We start from the raw sequence: 21,406 nt of genomic DNA on the forward strand, positions 1-21,406 counted from the left end.
CAGGATGTATTTATTTAGGTGTGGTCACCACGGCAGTGACACTGATCAGTGACAGTTGGTGGGTGTGTGCTTTGCTGCTGGATGCCTGCAAGAAAGAAGAAAAACCACAAATTATCCTTTTCACTCGCCACCAACGTTCAGGGATTCAGGGAAACAGCAGATTTCCAAAAAATGATTCTTACAATAATCATCTCAAACCCTCGTTGCTTGAGTCTGACTGAAACTTAACACAGGAAGTTGCCAGAAATGTTCGCCATCACAGCAGAGACTCTGGCTGTGGCCCCTCCTGAACACCTCAGACCCCTGAGCCTGTGCAGTAGTGTCAAATCGCCTGCTGCTATCAAAACCAGAAGGAAATCAATGTCTCTGAAAGACCTGTGTTGACTGGGACATCACATTCATGTCACAGAGAAAAGGAGCAGGAGGAGGAGGAGGAGGAGAGAGAACATCACCCGTGTCACTGCAGAGCTTCTGTACCTGCTCAACAACAATCCACCTCAACATGATCCAGCAGTTTCACTTCAGACACTCATCAGACATGTGAAGGTGTAACTGCTGCAGCCAGCACGTTCCACTGATCCTTATCACGATGTTTTTTCTGAATGGATCCATCACCAGCTCTGTGCTCAGCTTTATGATTGGGTCGCTGTGGTGAGAGGATCTGTTTCAGTGGTGGTTGAGTGATTGATTTAATTAGTGGCTAATTACAGTGTTTGGACCAAATCCAACACAAACTACTCCTGAGAAGAACAATAACCCTGAGCTCTTGTTTTTATTTGTTTACTGGTGTTTGTTGTTGTTGTTGCTGTTGTAGCCAGTCAGAGTCTGAGTCATCATCTGTGTTAGTGTAAGGGCCACAGGATGATTGAACAGCATCACTTGTCAGAGTCACTTGTCTCTTTCTGTGCGAACATCTGGAGAAACTCCTCTGAGTCCCAGCTTTTTTGGTCACGATCACAGGACGCGTCGTATACGGAGATCTGTGTGGAGTTTCCTCTGGAAAGAACCGGGCATCACACGCAGCCATGATCTGTGTTCAACGATGACTCAGTTACATGTTGAACCCTGAGACTCATATAATATGAAGCAGCCCGAGGCTGCTCATCAGCTGTGACTCATCAACAGTCGCTCTGAGCGGGAGCATGAAGCGAACCACTGATCCCTGCTCGTCTCTGACGTGGTTTCACAGTGTCCCGCTCCGGCTTTGTTTCCTGAGCCTGAGGAGTCAGTAACCTGGACCAGGAATAACAGAGGATAAGAAAAGAGAGAAACTCAGAACCTGATGTAAAAACTTAAAGAAAGGTCAAAGGTCAAAGGTCAAATAATTTGACTTAAATGATGCACATGTAAAACAGCGGCTGAACAACGACTGAGGTCTCAGGGATGCAACCTTCAGGTCATCGCAGCAGACGAACAGGAGGCTGAAGATGCAGCAGCAGATGAACCTGGTGACTCTGGTACAGAGCGTTAGAAAAGAGAAGGCCGCTCACGCTCACTGATCCCGTTTCCACATTCACTCCATTAACTGATCAACTTCTTTGTTTCTGCTGCAAAGTCACCACAGAGATGAAACGAGGCACATCGTGAGTCATCAGAAGTTTCTCTTACCTTTGCATCACCGCTTCCTTCAAGTGCTGCTGCTGCTTCCTGTGCCTCACTCTTCAAAATCCTTTTTCTACCATTTAATCTAGATTTTTTTTATCTACAACATCAGATGTGTAAGATTCTACTGATGATAGAGTCAGAGTGAACTCTACTGTCAATCAGATCGTTCAACAACTGACTGACACAAGAGTGAGATGAACTGAGTGGAATAAAAGCAGCACTGACTGCTCTGTAGTGTCTGCAGGCACTGAGGATCAGGCTGTACTGTCTGCAACCTGACAGACGAAACTCAGGGCAAATCACTCACCGTTTCGTCTCTGTCAGATCAAACTGATGTGAAGGACTGTGTGTGTGTGTGTGTGTGTGTGTACAGGTGAGCTCTCAGGTTGTGTGTCTGATGTAAGACACCGGGCTCAGACTCAAACACCACTGCAGTGGGATGCTCATGTTGCTCTGTGTTGTTGTGCTGCCCCCAAGTGGCAAAAAAATCAAATCCACGATGACTGCTTCAGACTGCAGAGTGTGGTGATCGTCTGTCACCGTGAGCGACACCTGTCACATCACACAGTCACGACACGGATCAGGGCGGAGTCAGACATGGGTTTTATGAGAAAACACCAACAGTCCAATCTGAAACATTAAACATAAACACTTTGATTAAAAACCTTTATTTGCATCCCGCCATATTTACAGAGCCGTCATTTCTCGGTTGTGTGACTCTTCATGTGAAGCCTCACGTAGGTCTTTCGGTGGAAGCCTTTCCCGCACACCTCACAGCGGTGCGGTTTCTCCCCGGTGTGCGTGCTGCTGTGCTGCTTCAGAGTGGAGTGGTCGCTGAAACAGCGGCCGCAGACGTTGCACAGGTACGGCTTCTCGCCCGTGTGGGTCCTGATGTGTCGCATCATGTTGTGTCTGCAGTTGAAGGACTTCCCGCACTCGCTGCAGAGAAACGGCTTCTCCCCCGTGTGGATCCTCATGTGCATCTCCAGGTTCCCCTGACTGTCGAAACACTTGCCGCACACTTCGCACACCTTCCCGTTTTTGTGAGTTTTCAGGTGAAGTTTTAAGTTTTCCTCTGAATCGAAATGCGTCCCACAGACGCCGCAGAGGTCCGTGGCGTGACTTTTGGCGTGATTCACCAGGGAAACCATGGAGTGAAACATCTTCCCGCACACTTCACACATGGTCCGAGCCTGCTGCTTCTTCGATGACGAAGTCTTGATCTTCTTCTCGCCGTCGTCGTCGCGTCCGTTTCCGTTCGCAGGTGCGTCGTTTGGCTCGAGGCTCTTCTTGTGCACGTGAAGCTGCAGGTGGCGTTTCAGCGTGGAGTAGTCGTTGAAGCATTTGCCGCAGACGGAGCAGGGGTACGGCTTTTCCCCGGTGTGTATCCTGATGTGTCGCATCATGTTGTGGCGACAGTTGAAGGACTTCCCGCACTCGCTGCAGTTAAACGGCTTCTCTCCCGTGTGGATCCTCATGTGCGTCTCCAAAGAGCTGGACGCCCCGAAACATTTCCCACAAACGCTGCAGATCTCAGCTTTCACGTGTGTTTTCAGGTGAACTCTAAAACTCTCCTCGGTCTCGAAACGCTCCCCGCAGACGCCACACACGTCCTTGGGGTGAACTTCCATGTGATTCACCAGAGACACGTTGGCGTGGAAGGCTTTCCCGCAGACTTTACAGCAGATCCGGGATTTAGTCTTTTTGGTCGGATGCAGTTTTGGGGCCGTCGGCAGGCGAGGCCCCTTCTTCTTCTTCCATTTAGTCTCGCTGTCGCTGTCGTCGCTCTGAGAGCCCACGTTGCTCCTCCACTCCTCGTCACTGTCGTCGTGTTCGGTTGGAGAACAACTGGACGAAGCCCCGTCATCGCCCTCCACCTTCGTCTGGTCCTGCTCGGCTGAGGTGCTCGGCAGAGGATCCCCTCCTTCTCCTTTCGTACTCTGACAGGTCAGCTGAGGCTGGTCGAGCTCGTTCTTCACGTACGGAGGCGTGAAGATGAATCTGATGGTGTTGTCCTCCTCCAGCTCCTGGAGCTGCTCCTCCTCCTCCTCCTGGCTGCTGGGGAGCTCCTCCTGGCTCTTCTCGGTCTGCGGAGGATCCGGGTGGTCCTGTTCCAGACCGGAGCTCCAGTCCGGCTCACACTGCACCTCCTGCTGCTGCTGATCGGAGGGGAAGTCCTCGTCCCAGACAGAGAGAGCCAGCTGTGGCTGGTCTGCAGGAAAAACACAGAGGGAGAAACTTGAATTATTCCTGATAAAGGATAGAAACAACGAGAATACAACAAACAGAGAGAATGGAAGAGCCGTGATAGAATCTGGTAACAGCCAGAAGGAGCTGGTGTTACAGCGAACAATCACTTTCATTACTGATTCATCTCCATCCTCCGTCTTTACATTTTAACTTCCTGCCTTAAACTTTACACATGTTCACATCTGATGTTAACTTTTTGCTTTAACTCTTATTTTTCACAGTGGTCTGTTAGAACAGCTTTATGTCAGTACACACTGCACATGTGAAACATTTACCTCTTGTCCAACTAACAGTTCAAAACCCAAACACATTTATTTTACGTCCTCACAGTGAACTCATTGACCACGTGGTAAAATTATATTAAACTTTATTCTGTTCTGTAAAGAAAGCGTGAAGCCAAACAGCCGACAGGAAAACACTGAGAATAAGAGTGATTGGTCCTATGAACGCGCCTGGGCCGCTGACGGTGATCATCTTATCTAAATGTACCTGCCTGATGAATCACCTGTGAGCCCAGTGTGACAGTATGTTTGTAATCAACAGTCTTATGGTAAATCTTGGCTCATCAGGTAGAAACGTGTGCAGATAAACGGGCAAACATCACACTCAGGTATTTCACAGCAGCGCAGCTCTGGGTTCTTCCCACTGGGCAGGTACCGTCCTACCCCGGAAGGGCCTGGGTAATATGAGGCGTGTTCACCTGGTAATGGACCTGCTTTAGCTTTCATCAGATTCCGCCTCCAGTTTATTCATGAAATTCTCGTGTGAAAGGAAAACAGGAGGCTAAGCTAGCCGAGGCTACCACACGTTTCTGACACCGCTGAGTTTCCTCCGGGAAAGTGGGCGCTGACGGGACTCGTGAACATAGCGATTCAGGACATAGTCGGAGCCCGGGTTTGGACCAGGCGTGGCGAAAGGAAGAACGAATGCCAACGATCCACAAACCTGGCTGTCTGTTTATCTTTAGCTCGGGTTTTAAAACTGTCCGCAGCATTCTGCGCTGCCGGCGGATCTCCCGTTTGGAGAGCAGGATCTCCTCCTCGTAGCCAGCGATGGTTTTTTTAACCGCCTCGAAGATCTCCTCTGCGGCCGCAGACAGCCGCTCGTTAACGAGCACCCTGAGCAGCTGGATGCTGGACATGATGCGCGCGGACACGGCTGCGTTACCGGGCCGAACCGGACGGACGTTTCATCGCTTTACCGTGAAAACGGCAGCACGACGTGCAACGTTTCACCAGGGTCAAGTTTGCGCTTGTGTCCAGCTGGCATGGACCATTTCCGGCAACATGCTGTTTTCAAAATAAAAGCGACATTTCTACAAATGTACTTGGTAAAAACTGAGTTTCCAACACAAAACCACACGATTAATCATCGAAATTAAAATATCCGAGCCTTCATCTCTGACTTGGCGGAGACTGGAGTGTCTCATTAAAAAAAACGTGAAGTTCCTGTATGGAAATTTACGACGGGGAGTGCTGAAATTCCAGCGGTTTACGTCCAGTGAATAACCTTTGGTATAAAGTTTAGTAAAGATACGTCTTTTTTCAGTGAGGAAATATGCTGACAAGTACTACAACACACACACACACACACACACACACACACACACACACACACACACACACACACAGTTTAACTTTAACGTGGACAAACATGAGGACTGTGCTGATCCAATTTTCAAAGGACCAACATGAGTCTTATTCTGGTTTGATGAGGGTGTGTGTGTATGTGTGTGTGTGTTCCAGTAGATGGCAGCCTTCCTAAAAGAAACTACACCAAAATCCTTTCAAACAGAGACTAATTTAAAGAAGGACCCAGCTCATTTATATTTTCTGTTAATAATCCAGCACAGATCGAGGCAGTGACCTGCAGTTAGTATGTTCTGTAAACATTAGTTTTATTGTCTTTGTTCTGTTGATGTGTGGTTGTTGATATATTTGTTTATATTACATATCCTGTAAATGATCATCAGAGACACTTGACTCCAACATTCAATAGTTTTATTGTGAAAAAGTCTTTCTCTTCATACCCTTGCCTCAAACTGTACAATCAATAATTTAAAAAAAGAAAAATGTTCATCTTGGTGTTTGAAGAAACTGTTTCTCTCTCTCACACACTCGCTTCAGATTTCTCAGCAGCTTTAGCCAAAAACAAGAATAGTGTTTTACAAGTTGTTTTTTTTTCCATCATCAGCACAACAGTCTGCTCCTTTACACAAACACACCCACAGCAGGCGATATCAGAGGGCACCCTGAAGGGTCCTGAATCACTCTCCCACCTGCCTGTACAAACATTTCCATCGTATAAAAAAAGTCCATGGAAATTCAAGATGGAGACTCAGCTCAGGAGAAACACAATCAACAAACACTGAAGGAAGTTCACACGAAAACAAAGGAGGACGTGGAACCAAAACCTGAAGGAACACGGTCGTGTTATCTCAGAACACAAAGAGGCTGGATGTACAACACAACACAAAATATCATCACACCCAGTGAGGGTTAATATGCTCTGAGTCGGCAGCAACAACAACAACAACGCAGAGAGGGAAACCTCTGTGAAAAATCTTGGCAACAAGCTCGAGTTAAATTCCTTTTCAGCTCATTTTAGAGAATCGCTGCTTCTTTCCTAAAATACTGACGGCGACAAACGACAACACGGGCTGTATGTTGTGTGTCTGTCGTTTCTAAATCTCCTTCTCATCTGCTGACTGTGGGACACACAGGGACTGGCAGGCCTGAGTAAAATGGTCTTCTGGCCAGTTACACCAGTTCATTTTCAGTCTCCTTACAGGACCAACCCAGTGTCTTCTGCAGGTTTAAATCTGAGGGATCAACACTTCGACTTTTATTCTTGTGAAATACTGAAAACCAGTGAACATGTGCAGACGCTGCTTTGTTTTTAAGGGTCACAAACAAAAAAGTTTGAGAACCAGTGATGTGAAGAACGAATGATTTACAGGAAAGGAGCCAAAGCAAGTAAAACACTGATTCAGTCCTTTGATGCTGCAGTAATCTGACTCTGAATCAGTGAAATCTTCCCTGAAGCGACAAAGATTCACTGCGTGAGTCAACACAGCTTCATGTCAGGAGGCAGAGATGACTCCCTGAGATAAGACAGAGACGGCGGAGACGAGGGAAGACCGATGGACTGTCCACAACACTCACACTGAACCACACACTGAAGTGAGAGAACTGGGAGGGCAGTGCCACTCAACACCTGAGGAGTAAAAACAGGTTACGAGTGAAAACCTGCTGCTCGTCCAGCTCTTTCTTTAATGGGTGAGGGAGACGGGACAGAAATCAGAAGCTGAGGACAAAGAACAAGCAGCGAGGAGAGACGGAGCCGGGGCGTACCGATGAAGCCCTCCAGAGATCTATGAAAAGAGCATGTATTATTCAGCAGCTATGAATCATGGGACAGCATGCGGAGGCGGTGGAGCAGATCAGAGGCAAAGAGGGGAAGACATGCTGCATTCAGTCCCGTAGGAGACCCAGACCGAGAAGCATGACGGTTAAAAAGGCAGCGACTCGGAAGGGTTCACATGTTCGAGCTCATTTCAACACGACACGACTCCGCGTTCAGTCTGGTCAGGTCTGAACAGACCAACACCAGCAGCTACTGTGTGTGAATCCAAACACTAAAAACCAGAATATCCACTGCCGATGAATACTGGAATTACCCTCAGCCACAGCAGCCAAACGGAACGTGCTATAATAACTTATATTAATAATAAAGGACAGAACATTTTCTATCACAGGAATAAATATGATTTAAAATGAGGAAGCTGGAACGAGGGAGATGTTTAGAATTTGGTTGATCATTTTGGGTTTTCAGGTTTTAAACCTGTACAGATTGATCTTCACAGCGAACTGAAACCAGTGGCTGTGTGGAAGGAAGGAAATCAAGAACTGATCATCTGCATTGAAACGATCAGCAGCTGTTGTGAGAACTGTGGGAAGTGAACAGCTGGTCATGAAGGGGAACGACTGACATTCACAGATCACAGATCAGTTCTCTGATAAACACTGTCGCTGTTTACAATCAACACACGGGTTATTTCACTTCACCTGAAAACCTCTGTCTGTGCACAACACGATCCCGTCCAGCTACTCTGACCGGTTTCTGTTCACACCCCTCAGACCATCAGAGTCCCTCTCACCATCGTCAGGAGACGCTTCTGTTTTCAGCCTTCCCTCAGGGCTCACGCTCGCTCTGTGTCTAACGCTCGCTCCGTGTCTAACGCTCCTCCGTGTCTAACGCTCGCTCCGTGTCTAACGCTCGCTCCGTGTCTAACGCTGAAATGAATGTATGGAAAACACATTAGTACAAACTAGAAATGAGAGGGATGGGGGCTCCGTGTGGACGCCACATACCACAGGAAAACATGGATTTGTACAGCAACTGTGTGTGTGTGTGTGTTTAAACACATAGTGTGTCTAAACACACTATGAACAGAATACCACTAAGCACACAGGAGGAAACTTAACACAGATTTTGGGTGGAGCATCACGATGAGGCAGCTGTTTCTGTTCATGTGTTCATTTAAGGTGTGACATGACAGGTGAGGCGTGAAATCTGAAAACATGAAGAGCAGAAGGAAAAGAGATGGGAGAGAGAGAGAGGAGAGAGGAAAGGAGGGAGTGACAGTAAAGTTAATCTCTCCGTGTTCATTATGTTTAACTTTTGTGGAAAAATTTCTTCAAATGGCATCAAGTTAAAAAATGAAGTTCATAAAAGATCGAGCGACATTAAATAGGTCATGTTTTTTTAATGTGTGTGAACGGTATCCATAGCAACAAGCATCTCTGGATCCCCTGTTGAAGAAAGCTTCTCTGTAAACCACAGAGTGATAATAAAATCTGAACCTGCGTGAATCCAGTAATTTGCTGCATGTTCACTGTTCTTACCTAAAACCTCTGGGAAGCTGAAGCTAGCCTCGGCACACTAACAGGTCCGGGCCCGAGGCCTCGGCTTCAACTACGGCACTGGACCGGAACCTTCACTCATCTCGTCACCAAGATTTCACCTCAGCATGTCTTACTCAGACCGACCACAGAACATTTTAACTTCCAAAGCACAATGAGTGTTCAAACACAACCGACAGCCAGCTGAGCATTAGCAATGATCAACTAAGGACTGACTGGTTACTAGTGTCGTGATCATTAGCTTATTGGTCAATTAAATAGCAAATAAACGGAAGTGTGGACCGAAGAAGACGGAATTCTAACCAGACAGACAGAAGCAAGAAATAAACGTGTGACATAAAGGTGAAGACTTGATGTTGAGGTGATGTGTGTGATGCACACACACAGCGAGTGACGTGCATCCTGTAGAGTAGCTAAATACGAGTTAGTGAGGGACTTCTGTACATGTAGTTACGTCTCCAGCAGCAGAGTGAACCTGGAGTCCTTCTCGCTCGTTTAAGCGGTTGGATCTGGAGAGAATCAGGTCAGCAGAGACCAAAACCTTTGTTGCTGTTCTTCTCCTCTGATATCCTGAGGCATCATTCGAGCTCCCACACCTGGAAAGTACTTCATGCCCTTTAACATGATCTGATGAAGGTGAGAGGCAGGACTCATTCATCCTTTTATCCATCGGTTTCTGCTCTTCAGCTCTTCAGGTTCAGGGACGCGCTCTTTCCTTCCAGCTAACCACATCCTGTGCATCCGTCTCCTGATCCTAGTCATTCACTGTCTTATACGAACCCTCGGTGTTAATTAGGAGATTTTGCAGTTGTTGCGTGTGCAGTTCTGCGGAGGGCTCTGCGGTGGACGGATGGACTTGGAGCGCTTCAGGCTGTTGCCTTTGGAGCCGCCGGCTGGGTTAGCCAGAGAGTAGGAGCGTCCATGCATCATGACGGCGTTCATGCCGTTGGCCATGGAGAAGGATTTGAGGTGGGACTTGATGGCGACGGGCAGCGGGAGCTTGTCGATGAGGTGGACCGGCGTGCATGACACGATGGCTCTGCAGCAGAGGTCCTGGAGACTGAAGACTGAAGGGAGATGGACAGACAGGAGGTTAACAGTGAGGCTCTGACTCAGCACAAACTCCTCAGCAAGGCAAACACAACCAATACTGAGTCCTCCAACCACTCACCTCTGTTGGGCCTCCAGAACTTCTCCATGCCGTGCCTCATCAGGACGATGCGTGACAGCTCCGTGAAGGACTCGATGACGTTGAAGTTGCACAGAGGGCTCACCTCGAAGAAAGTCATGCCGTTCTTCTCGGCGTACGCCCTGGCCTGCTCAGTGGGAACTTGCCTTTTGAAGGCCAGATGTAGCCGGTTGCCTACGAGGATTCGGGGCACACCTGGTGCATGCTGGGCAGAAAAAAAACAAAGCACACCAAAGGACTGAGTTACCCATACCTGAATGTTACAGTAATTAATATACTGTGGTGAAATTCAAGCTTGGTCTACATGAAAACATCTAAACTATCGGACCATAAATATTTGTGTTTGTGTTAAAGTAAAACGAGAAGCCTCTCTTGTTCTTGTCACACTCAGATTACAGCAGAAAAATCTCTGATGTATTTGCAGGTGATTAAAAGCATCAGACGGAGAAAGAGAGCGCGGCTGACAGACATTCACACACAGTGACCAGAGGCTTGTTATTAATTCAACGACCTTGAGGCAGGATGTTTCTTTTCCTGCCGCTCTGCCTCACGTCTCTAATTCATCCCCATCTGTTCTGACAAACTGAATGAAACATGATGGCAGCGAGAGGCCGACCTCCTGTCCTCCTTCACTCCTCCGGACTGTCACCGCTCATCAGCCTCTCCTCTGAGTTTCCTCCCTGTTGCGTTTTCAGGCTCAGAAACAGCAGCAGCTGTAGCAGCGGTGATGGTGATGGAAAAAGCAGGAGCGTAAAAACCTCTGGGGGTTTGTACAGATGTCAGGGCTCGTGCTCTGCCAGTGACGAGTAAGATGTTTGGAGTTAAAGTATCTGATCTCACATTTAGCACGAGAGAGCAGTGCCAGTCATTTTAGAGTCACTTCTCAACAGTAAAGACGAGGAGCCTCATCATTCGCACAAAACGTGATCACTTCCCACGGAAAGCTGGGATTTATAAAAACAAACGGGATGGGAGTCTGGAGAAACTGGTGAGACAGATGGCGAAGTGGTGGCTTAACTTCACTTCACATCAAATGAATAATCACAAATGATATCCACAGTGTGATCAATATTAAAGCCAGCTGTGCACCTCTCTGTTTAAAAAGATGCAGACCACCGCAAATCTACAGCCAAACTACTGAGCGCCAGGTACTGACTCATCACCGTGCTCCCTGAGCCTGTGCTGTCAGGATCAGCAGGCACACACTCCGCCCAGCACCTCACCCGACACCACCTGCATTCACCCTCAGAAACACATACTCGCTGGATTCTGGAGTTAAACACAGTGTGTATTGTTTTTTATTGAGTGTGCGACTTCATCAGCTTTGTAGCATCTGAATTCACTGAGTGGCGTCTCCGTGCCTCCAACGGCTGGTCCAAGATCCACCTCCACTCCTGACCACTCCAGGAACCGCACTGACCATGTGTGGTGTGGAGGTGTGGGTGTGCCTCAGGTCCAAGAGGGTGAGAAATTCTTTTACCTCTAATGTTCTCAAACTGTTAACACACTGTGGATGAATCAGCTGATGGAAAGTGTTTTATTCAAAATGGGTGATGGATTTTATTTAAGTCTGTTTCATCTGACTACAAGAGAAATTCCTCCCTGGGGACAATAAAGTTAAAGCTGAACATGAAGTTCACACTAACAGAACACACCATGTGTTGTACTAATGGTCTCTGAGTGATCACCAGTGACTGAATGATGAACACTACACGTTTAAAGAAGTAAATATCTGCAGATCTGTTTTCATCGTCTCTACCCATCATCTAACTCTGCTTCATCCCTCCATCTCTACCTCGCTTCACAGGAAGTGTCCCGCTACAGCTCGTCTGTGGAGGTGGAGCAGGAAAGGCCAAAGTGAAACATACATTCCACAGGACAAAAATATCACTCACACACACACAAAGCGGACATCCTCTTTGTTTCTAAGTCAGCAGGAAGGACATGTTGTGAGTAGCCCACACACACACACACACACACACACACACACACACACACACACACACACACACACACACACACACACTGTCCCAGCTCAGAGATGGAAGAACAGAAGAGCTGAACTGTTCTAGAACCAACACTATGAATATTCCTGCTTCCATCTATAAGATGGAAGTTTTCCAGAGACAGTACTCCCTCCATCCATCCATCCCTCCATCCGTTCCACTCACCTCATCAATCTCTCTGATCCACCTGTCGATGCCATCAAACGACCAGCGGTTGGTGATATCGTACACCAGCAGGATCCCCTGCAGAGAGAGACGCAGTGTCGAGGAAGTAAATCTGCATGTGACCAATACAGTCACACAGAAACATGCAACCTGCCGCCGCTCTGACCAAAGCTTTTCCTACTCAGGCATCTATCTTCTCACCTGAGCCCCGCGGGAATAAGAGCGAAAGATGGTGCAGAACCTCCCCTGTCCCGAGGTGTCCCTGAGGACGAAAAGAAACAGTGGAAAAAAAGATTAATGGTCAATTCACATTTGTACAATAACCAGGAAATGAATTTAGAAATGAAGGTCTTTTTAGACTCAGCAGTTAGAAGAGTGTTAGGTGTTAACACCGGCATGAAAACAGGCCTGACTTTCATCCAAAAATCACACACTCAGTTTCAGAGGAGCCAGCAGTGATGATCGTGTTGGCTCAGACGAGCAGACAGCGCTCCAAGCTGAGCAGCACGCGGCCAGCGCTGATGTGACAACATGTAATTCACATTCAGGACGAGTATCCCTGTAGTACATTCCTGTGGGTCCGATTCGGAAACAAAAATATGAGGGCTGGATATTTGAGATGTGGACACAACGTGAGACATCAGTAACAACTGGTTGTTCTAATGTCTTTAAACTACAGCAAGTAGAAGCAAAAGCAGACGTATTCTTTTTACTTCCACTGCTCCTCTGGATGACTGCACTGCTATGGCCACAGCTCCTGTCTCTCACATGATTACTTATAAAATCCTGTTTTATGAATTCTATCAGTGATGCCAACACATATTTTCAGCTCTGCACAGCCCACACCACCAGTCGAAATCTTGTGATTTCAGCTTTCACAAAGGGAATAACTGAGGATTAATTGAGCCTGACAAATCAGCGATCAAAGGGGAGACTCTGAAATAATGATGTTGTGACCCGCTGCCTCTCAAAACTCCCAAACACAGAGAGCAGCTAAATACAGAAGTCTCTACAACTTCAAACTTATTTAGAAACTATTTTTTATTGGAGAGTTTAGAAGAACTGTTACGTTTTGAAACCAGCTGGCATGTTTGTACAGTCTGAACGTTAAAGAGTGACGGGAGGAAGAGTGAAACGATGCTCACCGGTTTCACTGATGCTGGATTAAACTGACAGGCCAATTCCTGCTTTTAAACAAAAAATCAGCAAACCAATATATTGATCTAGGTCCGACGATGACTTAATGAATTGGCAGTGATCACTCCTGAGCCATCACCTGCTTAAAACCAATCTAAGACCCCAAACATGAGATGAGCTATATTAAGCTAACCAGACCAAACCAGTGTGAGCGAGAGGAAAAGATGATATTTAGACAGTAAAATAACACAGAGACAGCGAGGAGAGGAGGAAAGACTGAGGCAGCAAAACCAAAGACAGCTCTGCATCATCGGGCTGCCTTTAAACTTTTCTCTCCACAGGGAAGACAAGGCGTTGGTTCTCCCCCGAGGAGCTGAATTCCTTGGCCTACTTCCACCAAACAGGCCTCGCCTAGCACTGCAGTGTGCCTCAACTGACAATTACATGCATCTGCTGCATCTCTACTGATGCAAGAGCTTTTGTGAGGCATGTAAAAATCGTGTTTAGGTAGATGCTGTAAAATACTGAGAAATAAACATTTGATGTAATGTAACTGTCCAGGTTTTAGTTTTGTGAATCAAACTGCTGCCTGCTGGAAAACCTGCAATTCAGTTTGGTAAAATGCATCAAAACATCTTTTTATCTGTGGGATCTTTCTGCAAATATGTTGTTTGTGCAGTATGCAATCATCAGATAACACTTACCACTCTGTGTATTTTTGTATTTCGCTCTGTGTATGTACCTCTATTGCTTCTGGCCTAAAATGTGACGTGTACTCAGTAAACTCAGCTTCTTCACATATAGTATTCCCTTTTCCCCCTAACTTTCACCATCTGACAGAATCAGATAAATTCAGTTTCAAGTTGTTCCAACTCTTCATCGAAGCTCTACGATGTGAACACTGAGTCACACACACAGATCCGAGACTTCGGCTTTTTTCAGCTGCATCAAACAGAAATATTCAAGATGTGCTGTGCATCATCTTACACACATTTCCCCAAAATTCAGCCCGACACATCTGGTTTCTCTGTCACTGTTTTTCTCTGGAACTTTCCTGATGAAGTTTATGGATAATCCAAAGTAACACATGTTGTATTGTTCAAATATCATTTGCCAGTGCTGTGAGCAGCACAGCGTATCAGGTTTGAGAAGGAAATCTCATCGACAGACGTTCAGGCCTAGAACGGTGCTGGATGCAAGACAAAGAGCAGCAGTCGCTCCCACACGTGTACAGATATGAAGCGTTATTCGTTCAGCAGTGATGTGTGCTTACCAAAGCTCCAGCTTCACTCTTCTCCCATCCAGAAGAATGGTGGTGGTTTTATAGTCGATACCTGGACAGAGAGAGAGAGAGCAGACAGAGGCAGGCATGAGACAAATGGACGCATCAGGAAGGTCAACATCAATCAAGACTATAATACGGCACCGAGAGACAAGATGGTGCTCGACAAAATGACTCATCATCCACTTAAATGTAAATTTACCAACAGTAAATCCTTGAGTGCACGGTGCCATTCAGTGAACATGAGAAATGAACTGTCATAACCTTTGTGGTGAGCGTTACTTAGACCCCATTCACTGTTTAAGTGTCAGGATGTCAGTGTACAGCCTCAGGCAGCGAACACATCTCCCTGTTCAGGCCCGTCGTTTGGCTCATTTCTGACAAACCTGTCTGACTGCTGCACCTGTCGCTCTGCCGCTCCACGTCCGGACATGCTCACCTGAGACTGCCTGCCAGGTGCCTGTGGTTTGCTCTGAGTCTGGTACCACCTGGGGCCAAACAGGTGAACCACTGGATAATCAGTGTTTTCCACCTGCGATAAGATGTTTGTCTTTTTACGCAACAGTTTTATAAGTGATTGTGTGGAACATGTTGCACAATGTGCCTCACTCGCCCTGTTCAACACGGCGTCAGTGACATTTGTTAAAGGACACATTCAATTCTTCAGGATGATTATTGATTTCTTTAAATTACTTCAACTCAGAGGTGTGAATGTGAAACATAGTTCACATCTGCAGCACCTCTGGCAGTGTTAACACTATATTGTTTTATTGTTACTTGACAGCTGACTGAAATGATTATCAGACATGTCACCGATTGATTAATTATCCACCAACAAATTGATAATTCAACTTGCCATTTCAGCTTTATTGTCTAAAAGCCTGTACTCAACAAACTCACACCACCAGTGATCGATTGGATGTGTAACAATGGGAAACTGTCAGGACCAGGACAGAAAGTGAAGACTCCTGGGAAAAAGACGTAACGATAATATTTGAACAGTGCAGCATCAGAGCTAACCTCCCAGTTCCCAGACTCTCACACATGACTGCGTCCGCCTTTGGCAGGTAGCAGCTGCTGGATAACAACATTAGCAATATCTTCCAATTTTCCAGGCAACATAAAACTGCTGCTGAGCTAAAGTGCTGAGCTCAGGCTCGCCTAATTGAATTGGAGCGACTGCAGGGCTTCGTACCAAGTGCTTCCTTTCCTCTCGCTGCCAGCGCTCACTTAGATTTCCCAGATAATCAATAGCTTCTCTGATGTCTTAGCTGAAAACTGCTGCTTCTATTCTGGGAATCGGCTGACTTTGTTTCTTCCCTGGATGTGCTCAAAGCTGCGAGGAGCTTATGATGAAGCTTTTGTTGAGACTGTGTCAGAGAGGCGTTGGTTTTATATTAGAGATGATGTTTTTGTCACAGCACAAAGCAGCACAGTAAGCCTGGGACTAAAATCCCCACCCACAGCACCTGTAATTACCTATTATCAGTACATTTTACAGAAACTCAACTGAGAAACCATTTATGGAAACACTGACATGACAGGTACGTCTGCATCTGGTTGATTTAATGAATGAAACAGCCGACTTTCATTTGTAACACACAGAGGTTTAATACAACCAGGTGTGTGAGACAGATCAGTTTGAATGGTACTCTGAGGTTTGTGACAGTGGACTAATGTTTGTATATTGCTTTCTGTTATATTTCATCATATTGTCCAACACTAAGTAAAAAAAAAACAAAAAACTAAAATCAAAATGAGTTTTTAACTGAGCTTCATCAAACAGGTGGACAGTCTATCAGACTGGGTGCAGGCTTACAGTGCTTTGGCTGTGATGGAAAAGAAATAGGAAAGAAAAAAAAAGAAAAGAGAGAAAGGAACAATGAACCAAGTGCAGAAAATCTGATTTAACAGCAGTGAGACTGCATTTCTGGCTCAGCTCTGTGGTATAATATTCAACAGCCTGTGTGTCAGTCTGTGAATCTTTCGAGAGGATTAGACCACGTTCCGCTTTTTCCTTACCTACAAATTTAGTCTCTAAACCCCACTCTGCAGGGGGCTATCTCTGAGCTGGCCTGCATCCAGAGATAACTGTTGTCTATGGATCTGCCGCTGTCAAAACAGCCAGTCCACTGCCGTAGAGAGACAATGGGCTGCCGTGCATGGTCGACCCCTGGGGAATATTCCATTGTTGGTGTGTGCTGGAAAAAAAGATTTAAGCGTCTCTCTTGTCTGGCAGCTGCACTGAAGAGGTATCTTTTCAACCTGCTTTTGCATTTTAATTGGCTTCACTCCTCCAAGGCTGGAGTTATCTGATGGCTTCCATCAACCGACTGTGAAATTCAAAACATTATCGTGGTGAGAAAAATTTATCTCGGAAATTGCCTCAGAAACGATCAACAACCTGCCTCCCAGAGACTGCCAGGACACGACAATGATTTCAAAGAGGGGAGACGACAACGTGTGAGTTAGGGCTGGTTACTACTACTTACTACTGTCATTACTGAGGAAGCTTTACTTCAATATCTCTACATGTATCAGGCCAACAACAGAAAGCAGTGCACAGGGCTTATTTGTGTTAGTTTTGAGGTTTGAGATGAAGTAGTTGGGTTGGGATACTGGTTGTTGGTTAGTTTCCTGTTAACCAACAAATCAATAAATGATGTACTTATTTCAGCTTTAATCTCAGCCCTGCAAAACCACCCATAAAGTCACCACAGAGACCATCATGTCGGATAACAGGACCCATCCTCCTGCAGCACAAACATCTTTTACATGGACCGTGTATGAGGAATTTATCATTATTATACAAATTTCTGATCAACACACAAACAATGATTACCGAGGAGGAAATGCGACAGACCGGTCCATCCCACAGTCAGTCCAAAATGAGACAGGGAGCACAATTATAGCCTAAGGACAATATCATCCAATCACAGTCTGTTTCCCTGTCCTGATTTTCTCCTCTTAAAATATTTAGGTTCCTCACCACCATTCCCCATCCATGTTAACCTCCCTTTGCCAGAGGGATGAAAATCAATAGCAGAGCTTCTGTCTACTCAAACACCCGAGCTGAAGCGTGTTCAGCTCCATTCCACTCTGCCCTCCCATGTTTAATGAGGCCGACTGAAGGCTTTTGATCTTGCTCGCATCAATTAAGGCGGCTTCGTCTTTCAGAGACAATTTAGGAGCTGGCCTCCCCACTACTGCCAGATACATGTTAAAAACACGTCATTCAGGTTTCCATCTAGTAATGTGCTATCTTAATTTATTATCACGCAAAACTAAGAAACACATCAAGTCCTACTATGTCCAACCAGGAGTCCAAAACTCAAAGGAAGTCCGTTCACATTAATATGAAAGCAGCAAATCCTCACGTCGGAGCAGCTGCATGTAGAGCGTCAGGCATTTTTGCTCGAAAAAGAACTTTAATGATTAATGGGTTATTAAAATAGCTGCTGGATAATTTTCAGTTGGCTGATTAATTAATCCACCAGCTCCAGATTTAAGGACATGATCATTTAACTGTACAAAACCTTGCAGCTTACTGTATAAACAGTAAGTGCAATTACGGCCACAGACGATCTATCGACCAATACTTAATAGATCAATAGTTCCACCGTGATGCAGAGTCTCTTTAACTCTTTAACATCATTTCCTATCTGTAACGATGAACTGACTCTTTCAGTAAATGGGGATGTCTGCAAACACACATGACCTGACTGAGGGACTTCACACTGCTGCCAAATGCCAACAGGCAGCGTCACCCTTTGGCAGAATTCATTAGATAAGCGCTGGTGAAAAGGGGTCACTCTGCTGACTGATGTATTTTTCATGAACAGTTGCTGTCGTTGCTAAAGGGATGAGATGGTAATCTTGGTGAGGACAGTTTGCTGGAGCACGTATCGTATTAAATGTGGTTTACATGCACATTTTTTTTTGCATGTTTAAGTGAATTTACAAAACTTACATATTACTTACATCACAGCTGACTGCTTTCCAAAGCATATATAGCATTTTAGTGTTTTAAAATAATTACTCCTGTCTTCAGTGCAGCCATTAATTCCAAGACTGCATCTGCTTTGTTTCAGTGCAGAGTGATGTGCATTACATAAAAACAGAACATGGTCAGCAGTGATGTGCGTATGTGAAAACACAGACATGGTCCTTTAAAGACTTTCATTATTTTTCCCTTCTGTTCCATCTGCTCTTCTTCTACCACGTCCCTCTGAAAGTAGTGGGAGTATGTGAGTATGTGTTTACAGCAGCCACAGACCAGCAGCTTACTGCAGCAGCAGGCTGTGATCAGATAGTGGCTGTCAGCCCTGGAGCAGTAGCAATGAGAGAGCCAGGTGATCTGAGCTCCTCTGCCCAGTGAAGGATCATCTGACTGGGCACAGCTCCATCAGCTTTCCCTTCCTACAGCTAAAAGTGCTGGTGTTCCTGAACACACCTACTCTAAAGCAACAAACACGGCCGACTCTAAAACTATGATCTAATTCAGTTTCCCTCAGAATCATTCTGATCTAAATCTGTCTTATGACTCTAGCAACATGTTCGCAGAGAAAGTTAAGCAGCCTCCAATCAGCTAAAACACATTTATATACAAGTGCCAAAGCATATTGCTATAGTTGGGTCAGCAGCTCTGCTTGCTTTTTACAGCTGTGCACCACTGAAGCTGTTTAGGAAAAAAAGGAGGAACCACCGTCGTACAGGAGAGGATGTAGACTTCTGTTCACTGTGAAATACCAGCATGTGTATCATGTAGGTCTACAAACTACTGTTCTGTTGTTCGACAGAGTGAAGTCATGAAAAGCATTGTTTAGTACGTGAGCGATAAACTAAGTAAACAACAATGCACCTACATTCATGAGTGTGACTCACTTCCATGAGATGGTCTCTGTTATCAGTGTTAGTGTGTGTGAATGCCTTTTTCAAAGACAGTGAAGAGAGGTCATTGTGCATTCTCCTAAGTTCATGCTGTAAAATGCAGCTAGTATGTTTAGGACATTTGTGATGAGCAAGCATGACTCAATCTGAGAAGCTCATCATCACAAAACTGAGCCAGCAGGTCCCAATCAGCTGAGACAGGAGTGACTCACCGCTACTGTAAGCGTATGGGGACTCAGCCGATCCATCCTGCAGGCTATCCAGGATCTCTCCTTTGCCCACATCGCTGTCTCCGACCAGGAGGAACTTGAGCAGGTAGTCGTAGCTTTTCACCGGGCTTCCCTGGCTGCCCATGACGTCTCACATCTGAGCCCAGGGACAACGGAGGCTGAAGATGAGCGACTGAAAACTTCTCTTGTTGACACAAAGATGGGTAACCAACCAACCCCCTTGTGTATTACGGCTCTGACTTGATCCAAAACAAAGATGATGCCATGGACTTGCTGAATGGGGATCCACCGGTTTAAAGTCCTTATTTTGCCTGTTTAATTTAAGGCTCCCAAATTAGGTGAAAGTAGGTAATTTTCAGACTTAAAACCAAACCACAGTCTCACAGGAATGTCCTGCCTGAATAACACGGTGGGTGCCAAAAGTGTGGTTCTGAAAAGCAATACATTCTTATTGCTAAAGTTAAAGATAAGAAATGTGGTAGTTTGGCCAAGGGTGGTGCTCACTGGAAAAAATAAAAACTTTGCCTAATGAAAACAGTTAGTACTGTGTTTTCCGCTGATGTCTGGCAGATAAAGAAATTGTACAACCACAACCAAAGCCAAAATTCCTATATATTTGCGAGATTAATCTTTTAAAGATTAAAAGCATAGATAAAAATCAAAGAGTAATTCAACCTCTGTCCGGACGGGATAACTCTGGCAGGGAAGAACATGCTTATTGTCTGAAATGGTATATATAATAAGCTGGATGGCAATTGCCACTTTGCTAATTTTACGAGCAGATATCTTTACTGAGATATATTTTCTAGTATGCAAAGAGCCTTCCAAATCTGGATAGTGTTAGTCTGTCGGTTTGTTCCTATTAAAGAGAGGCTTTCTGGGTAACTTAGCAAGGGAACAACAAGCTAGCCCTGTCAGAGAGCTAGTCAGCTAGCTTAGCTACTATCACTGCTGCTAACGTTACCACAGACACGTAAAACAGTAATTCTTTAAAAACACGTTATACCGCGCCACACAACGCCACATGCTGCGCCGCGTTGCCCTTTATATGATAACTTCCCAGCGGATTTAAAAACTTGGTATTTCACAGCAAGCTAAAAGCTAACTTAGCTAGCGCAGCCCGTAGCTCAACTTCAGCCGACGTCTGTGTGATTTCAGGCCCGCTTGTCTTTCTTCAGTCCGGGACAAAGATTCCTGTAACTTCACTGCGTTATATCCAGAAAATTCCGACCTCTGCAGTGAGATTAAAAGGCTGCGGCGTGTTTACGTCCAGTCCAAATCTCTGTAGGTGTACTCAGAAATCTCCGTCCGTGGTTTTTCCATTTTTCTCCATTATACTGATTCATAATCACGGCTGTGTCTGATCAGCTCCGCGACACAACAACACTAAAGCCACCGTTGACAGATCAGCGGACCGCCACACTGCGCTGCAGTCTGTGGCCCCGCCCCTTCACGCAAAGCCCCCGCCCATCGCCCATACGATTGGAAGCCGACCCCCGCGGTTACACATGCAGTGGCACAGATTGGCTGCGCAACACGTCGATCAAAGTCTGCTGTCAACAACACGCAGATGGTGAGGGAAACATGGACAACAAAGGTTATTCATTTCTCACTGAGTGCGGACGGACGCGGATGGGTAACGGTAAACGCTGGATTCCATAGGTAGGCAGAAATAACTGGTTATGGTCCGGGTTAGGCTGAGGTGAGCAGCTCAACACACGGCTGGT

General features: G+C 45.9%; 2 protein-coding genes across 3 annotated transcripts; both read right to left on the bottom strand.

Moving 5' to 3' along the window:
• Positions 1-245: 245 nt before the first annotated feature.
• On the bottom strand, positions 246-5,094 carry LOC121198805 (gastrula zinc finger protein XlCGF57.1-like). 2 transcript variants are annotated; one of them, XR_005896369.1, is made up of 4 exons: positions 4,801-5,094; positions 2,271-3,817; positions 1,391-1,547; positions 246-1,233 (listed from the first exon to the last, which is right to left on the bottom strand). XR_005896369.1 is itself a non-coding variant. In XM_041063131.1 (3 exons), exons 1-2 carry the CDS (start codon positions 4,994-4,996, stop codon positions 2,304-2,306), a joined length of 1,710 nt encoding a protein of 569 aa, XP_040919065.1. In that variant the 5' UTR covers positions 4,997-5,094; the 3' UTR covers positions 1,285-1,547; positions 2,271-2,303. The 2 variants fall into 2 exon arrangements, 1 of the variants encoding a protein (XP_040919065.1); XM_041063131.1 differs by lacking the exon at positions 246-1,233 and having other exon boundaries at positions 1,285-1,547.
• Positions 5,095-5,838: 744 nt separating this feature from the next.
• Positions 5,839-21,058, bottom strand: rab40c (RAB40c, member RAS oncogene family). The gene is made up of 6 exons (XM_041063136.1): positions 19,662-21,058; positions 14,551-14,611; positions 12,342-12,402; positions 12,141-12,218; positions 9,952-10,174; positions 5,839-9,847 (listed from the first exon to the last, which is right to left on the bottom strand). Exons 1-6 carry the CDS (start codon positions 19,801-19,803, stop codon positions 9,573-9,575), a joined length of 840 nt encoding a protein of 279 aa, XP_040919070.1. The 5' UTR covers positions 19,804-21,058; the 3' UTR covers positions 5,839-9,572.
• Positions 21,059-21,406: the final 348 nt, after the last annotated feature.

The sequence above is a fragment of the Toxotes jaculatrix genome, chromosome 18, assembly GCF_017976425.1.
Source record: "Toxotes jaculatrix isolate fToxJac2 chromosome 18, fToxJac2.pri, whole genome shotgun sequence".
NCBI classification, from domain to species: domain Eukaryota; kingdom Metazoa; phylum Chordata; class Actinopteri; family Toxotidae; genus Toxotes; species Toxotes jaculatrix.